The sequence below is a fragment of the Mastomys coucha genome, unplaced genomic scaffold (assembly GCF_008632895.1).
Source record: "Mastomys coucha isolate ucsf_1 unplaced genomic scaffold, UCSF_Mcou_1 pScaffold21, whole genome shotgun sequence".
In the NCBI taxonomy this organism is placed as follows: domain Eukaryota; kingdom Metazoa; phylum Chordata; class Mammalia; order Rodentia; family Muridae; genus Mastomys; species Mastomys coucha.
This window is the reverse complement of record NW_022196904.1, coordinates 16,865,835-16,871,659: the sequence shown is the minus strand read 5'-3', so window position 1 is coordinate 16,871,659 and position 5,825 is coordinate 16,865,835. Positions and strand designations below refer to the sequence as shown.

Here is a 5,825-nt window from a genome sequence, read left to right as displayed (position 1 = left end):
CCCCCGCCATGTCCTGAGCACTTAAAGCCTCTGCAGGTCAGATAGTGCCTTCTTTAGAGAGGCTCTTCTAGTATCTGCTGAAAGTGAAGATGTCATTGTACTGGAATAGAACAACATTGCGTGGTCTGCCCCTGGTAACCCTCTAGAGGAACTGGTTGGCCCTTGGGAGTGTGACCATGTTTTCCCCACTGCAGACCTGGATCCGTTGGAGCTGAGTGTGCCTGAGGAGCTCTCGGTATTCCTGAACAGCAGTGGCCCGGTGGTGAACTGCTCCGCTAGAGGCCTGCCTGCTCCTACCGTGCGATGGACCAAGGTGACTGGAGGAAAGAACTGTAGGACGTTGGGTGCCACCCCGACCCTGGCTCTGTCTCCCATCCTCTCGTGACCCTGCCAGCCTTTCTTCCTCTCCCTTCCCTAGGATTCTGTGACCCTTGCAGATGGCCCCATGCTCTCTCTCGACTCTGTGACCTTTGACTCAGCTGGCACCTACACATGCGAGGCGTCCACACCCACAGTTCCCCTCCTGAGCCGCACACAGAGTTTCCAGCTCACGGTCCAAGGTTTGGACGGTTGGGTGGTTTACAGGAATGTGTGTGCATGTGTGGTATATGTGTGTGTGCATGTGTGTACATGCCTGAGGCCAGAAGTTGACTCTGGGTGTCTTTCTCTATTCCTCGCCATTTTTTACTGGGGAGGAATAGGTATTCTGAGACAGGAGTTTCACTGTGTAGCCCTGTCTGGCCTGGAACTCACTCTGTAGATCGGACTAGACTCAAACACACAGACATAGAGTTGCCTCTGCTTCCTGAGTGCTGGGATTCAAGGTGTGTGCTGTTGTGCACAGCTGTTTTTTTTTTTTAATATTTATTCATTTTGGGAGCAGCTTGGTGGTCAGAGAACAACCTTTGGGAGTCAGTTGTTCTCTCCCTCCATTACATCGGTTCCAAGGACGGAACTCAGGTTGTTGGGCTTGGCAGCACACTCTTTTATCTGCTGAGCCATCTTGCCAGCCCCCTCCACCTTCTTTGAGACCAGGCGCTCAGTGATTAGGTTTATGGCTGTTTAGAAAAGTCCAGGAATCTTCCTATCTCTCTCCTCCCCAACCCCAGTGCCGGGTTAGAAATGCTCACTCCTACAGCCATCTTCTATATGCGTGTTGGGAATCTGAACGCAGGTCCTCAAGCTTGTAGAGCAAACACTTTTATCCACTGAGCGCTTCTCCCGGTTCCTCCTATTTTCTCCTCTTTACCCTCCCGTGGCTCCCTCTCACTGGGCTGCTCTTCCCTGCCGTCCACAGGAGCACCAGAGTTAAAACCGAATGAGATAAAGCCCAAATCGGGGGATAGCTGGGCAGAAGGCGATGAAGTCATGCTGACCTGCTCCACCCGGGGCTTCCCAGAGCCCAAACTCACCTGGAGTCAGCGAGGCGATACTGTAAGGGGCTTTCCTTGCCACCCTGAGCCCACCCCGAGTTCCACAGGGAACCCTGACCCTCAACGATCCACGCTTCATATCCCCCAACACTCCACCTCAGCCTTCACCCCCTCGCCCTTGACCCCAAGGGGCAGGGCCTGATCAAAGCCTCCACAGCCAGCAGAGCCGCCCTTCGAGGGTAGAGGCTGGATGAGCAGCTCGCTGATGGTGAAAGTGACCAGCGCCCTGAGCCGAGAGGGCGTGTCCTGCGAAGCGTCTAACATCCACGGCAAGAAAGGCCACGTCTTCCGCTTTGGCTCTGGTGGGTAGCCAAGATCGGAGCAGCGAGGTGGACACACAGGCGGCCCTGATCTAGTTCTGAGTACATCGTCGTTGTTTTCTCCTGACAGTGGCCCCTCAAACTGCCCAGGCTGGAGTGGCTGTCATGGCCGTGGCAGTCAGCGTCGGTCTCTTGCTACTCGTGGTCGCTGCTTTCTACTGCATGAGACGCAAGGGGCGCCCCGGCTGCTGCCGGCGAGCAGAGAAAGGGGCTCCGTAAGTGCTTGCAAGCTTCGAGTCCTTTTGCAACCTCAGCCATGTCTTGCCCTCAGCCAAACACAACAGCTCTCTGGTTAAAAGAGCCCCAAAGCCATCAACTACCTGGCCTCTCCCACCTATCTTCACCCATCTCCAACCCAAGGATGGCCTTGCCTATCCCAGAATCTCTCCAAAGCCACCTTAAATCTCCTCCAGCAAGCCCTAACTCCATCTCCTTCCTATCATTCTCCTTTGCAAGGCTCTATCTACCTTTAGCTCTAGTCTTTAGTTTTGTCTGAAGTATTGTGGCTGGAACACGGACTTTAGTATACTAGACAAAGCCTTTACTTCCGAGCCACGCCCCATAGGATGGTGGTAGCCCACACCATTAATCCCAGCACTCATGAGGCAAAGGCAGATGGGTCTCTGAGTTCGAGGCTAGCCTTGCTTATAAAGTGAGTTCCAGGACAGCCAGGGCTACACAGATAAACTCTTGTCTCAAAAAAACTGAAAAAGGTGGGGAGATGGGGGAGGAAGAGAAGGAAAGAAAGGAAGAAAGAAAAACAGAAAGAAGAAAAAGAAATGTCCTACGAGGCTTGATTTTATGGAGGCAACTTCTTAGCTTAGGGTCTCTCCTCTCAAATAACTCCAGCCTATGTTAAATTGGCATCAAACCAGCCAGCACCCTGGAAGAGATTCTAGGCAGGGGCTCTACCACTGAGCCACGCCCCCAGCCCCTCACTGGGGGATTCTAGGTAGGGGCTCTACCACTGAGCCACGCCCCCAGCCCCTCACTGGGGGATTCTAGGCAGGGGCTCTACCAGTGAACCACTCCCCCAGCCCCCTCTCTGGGGGATTCTAGGCAGGGCCTCCACCACTGAGCCACGCCCCCAGCTCCTCACTGGGGGATTCTAGACAGGTATTTTCCATGCATCCTAAAGCCCTTTCTGAGTATTTTGAGACAAGGTCTCATTGTGTTGTCCAGGTTGTCCTTGAACCTTCAGTCCTCTTTACCCTCTCAAGGGCTGGGATTAGAGTTACATCTTCATCTTCAGACTAGACTTTGTCTTATCCGAAGTCCCACACAGTACTGATTGTATCCAAATGCTAGCCATGCCCTGACCTGCTCCTTAAGGCTACACTTCCAGTAGCAGTCATCACAGCCACAACCCAGCACCCCCAGTGTGCGGCTAGCCCCAAACTGCCTATACCTAGTCTTTCTACAATCACCACCCGTGACCACACAAATCTATCTGCATCTCGCCTTATCTCTAACCTCCCATAGCATCAACAACGTCTGTCCATAAGCATCCGGGACTGGTCTCGGATGCTTCAAACCCATCCTCAACCTCAGCCAGCAGCCTCACCTCCTACACCAAACCCAATGCCATCAGCACCCCTACCCTCTCCCACCTCCTTCTCTAGCAGTAACCATTTCCCCATGCCACTGTTCTCCCTCAGGCCAGCCAGGGAACCGGACTTGAGCCAGTCTGGGTCAGAGCGGCCAGAACACACGGGCCTTCTCATGGGTGGGCCCTCCGGAGGAGGCAGAGGTGGCAGTGGGGGCTTTGGAGATGAGGTGAGTGATGGTCTGGGTGACCAGTGGTGAACCAGCTAAGTGCATGGCCAGCCTTGTGGGCTCAGGCTTAACTGCCCGTTCTGTCCCCAGTGTTGAGGCTGAAGACCTCCCAGAGGCAGTCTCTGGATCTGGAACTTTGGGCATCATCGGAGGACCGGCTCTGAGCACGCCTCCACCTCAGCGCACGCCTCCGCCTCCTTCCTTCTCCAGCCTCGGCCCTCCCTTCCTTCCTCTGCCTGCTGGGCAGGGACCCACAGTGGCCAGCGGCCTTGGAGAGGGAAAGGGGGAGGTGGGGACTGGGAGGGGGGCCTTCCTCCAGGGAATGTAACTCTCCCAGGCCCCAGAATAGCTCCTGGACCCAAGCCCAGGGCCCGGCCTGGGACACGGCATTGAGGGTCGGTAGGCTGGGGCTATTTTTACCTCCTGTCTCCCTTGCTGGGCACTACCCCCACCTGATACCCTGCTGTGTAGTCTGACACTGGAGTCCCCAACCCACCCCATCCCTGCCTTCATCCTCAGCCCATCATTTGTGAACACTGGACTCTGAAATAAATGCTGCCTGTCACGTGGACACTTTCCTACGGCCAGGTTCTCTTCTGGGGAGGAGGATAAAGGGGAAGGGAGAGTACGAGTAAGGGCCATTTCCCCCCTTCTACTACTGCTGGCTGGCTGCCTCCTCACACACCCTCAGGAAAGGTCTGATGTCAAGCAGAACAGTAGGAGACAGGCTGGAGAGGGTTAGAGAGAGCTAGCATGGAGCAAGACTCAGCTGGCTGACCCAAGAAGAGAGACACCCGGGTCTGAGCAGCAGCCTGGTCACTGTGAACCACAGCTCAGTGTCTGCTTAGGAACGAGGTCCTGTCCCCTTAAGGAAAAATTCCCAGAGTCCCTAGGGGCTGAAGCTAAGTCTAGAAAAATTTTCTTCCCTTCTTGGAGGAGCCAGGGACTCCCTGGGGAAGCAGGGGTGATAAAGGCAATACAAAAGGAACCTGGGGTAGAACGAAGAGACCAGCTGAGTTTCTGAGGCCCAAACAAGGACTGGAGAGAAAGATGGGGGCCTGGCATGGTGACACATGCCTGTCATCTGAGCAACTGAGATGCAGAAGCAATTGGATAGTGAGTTTGAGGCCAGCCTGGGCTACACAGTCAGTTCCAGGCAGGCTGGGACTACAGAACAAAACTGTCTCAAAATAACAAAGTAACAGGGGCCAGAGAGCCAGCTAAGTGAGTAAGGGCACTTGCTACCAAGCCTAATGGCTTGAATTGGAATATGTAGCCCAGGCTGGCCTTGAACTCACACTGTATAGCTGAAGATGACCCTAATTTCCCAAGTCTCAGGATTACAGGAGTATGTCACCACAGCTGGCTTTCGGTTCACATTTTTAATATAGTAGACACCTGTCCCCTTGGGACAAGTCCCAGTGAGTTCCAGAAACATAGAAACCACTGAGCCTTATATATACTTTCTCTTATATACACACACCTATGATAAATCCCACTTTACAAACTAAGATCAATAAGAAATTAATAGCTATTAATAAAGCCAGGTGCAACGGCTCACATTTACAATCCCAGCACTCAGGAATCTGAGGCAGGAGGCTTGCCATGAGTTCAAGCCCAGCCAGGACTACAGTGTGAGAGCCCATCTAATAAGTAAAGTAAGGAAAGAAGGAACAGGAAGAACAGCAAACAGTCATTAGTAAAATAGTGGGCTGGGGGGGTGGCTCAGTCAACAAATTTCACTTTGCAAGCATGGAAATGTGAGTTCACTCCCTAGAACCCCATATATAAAGCTGGATATAATCCTACTGTTTGGGAGGCAGGACAGGCAGGGACCTGGGGCTTGCTAGTCCAGCCTATTTGGCAAGTTTCCAGACCAATGAGAGACCCTGTTTCCAAACACCCAAATGGCTGGGACTGGAGAGGTGGCTCAGTGGTTAAGGGTGCTTGCTGCTCTTGCAAAGGACTGGAGTCCTCCTATACTGCACCCATGTCAGACAGATCACAACCACCTGTAACTTCAGCTCCCAGAGATCTGGCGCCCTCTTCTGCCCTCTGCAGCCATCCGCAGTCACTTGCACATACCTACACACAGACACATACACATAATTAAAAGTTAAAATGAGGGCTGGAGAGATGGCTCAGCCGTTAAAGGCTAGGCTCTCAACCAAAAAGATAAGAATTCGGTTCCTAGCACCCACGGCTGTCTCTCTAGCCACAAAAAAAAAAAATTTAGGATTCATAAGTGCCTAAGGAACATCTGAGGCCTCTACATGCACACACACACACGTACATA

At 53.1% G+C, this 5,825-nt stretch overlaps 1 protein-coding gene across 1 annotated transcript in view; it reads left to right on the top strand.

Annotated features, from left to right (window-relative positions):
- Bcam (basal cell adhesion molecule (Lutheran blood group)) overlaps positions 1–4,100 on the top strand; it is a 14,129-nt gene extending 10,029 nt beyond the window's left edge. Inside the window, exons 9-15 of the mRNA XM_031385597.1 lie at positions 195–313; positions 419–560; positions 1,298–1,434; positions 1,591–1,735; positions 1,824–1,968; positions 3,412–3,529; positions 3,620–4,100. Coding sequence (XP_031241457.1) covers positions 195–313; positions 419–560; positions 1,298–1,434; positions 1,591–1,735; positions 1,824–1,968; positions 3,412–3,529; positions 3,620–3,625 — 812 coding nt within the window. The 3' untranslated portion in view covers positions 3,626–4,100. The remainder of the gene's footprint in view (positions 1–194; positions 314–418; positions 561–1,297; positions 1,435–1,590; positions 1,736–1,823; positions 1,969–3,411; positions 3,530–3,619) is intronic.
- The last annotated feature ends 1,725 nt before the right edge of the window (positions 4,101–5,825 follow it).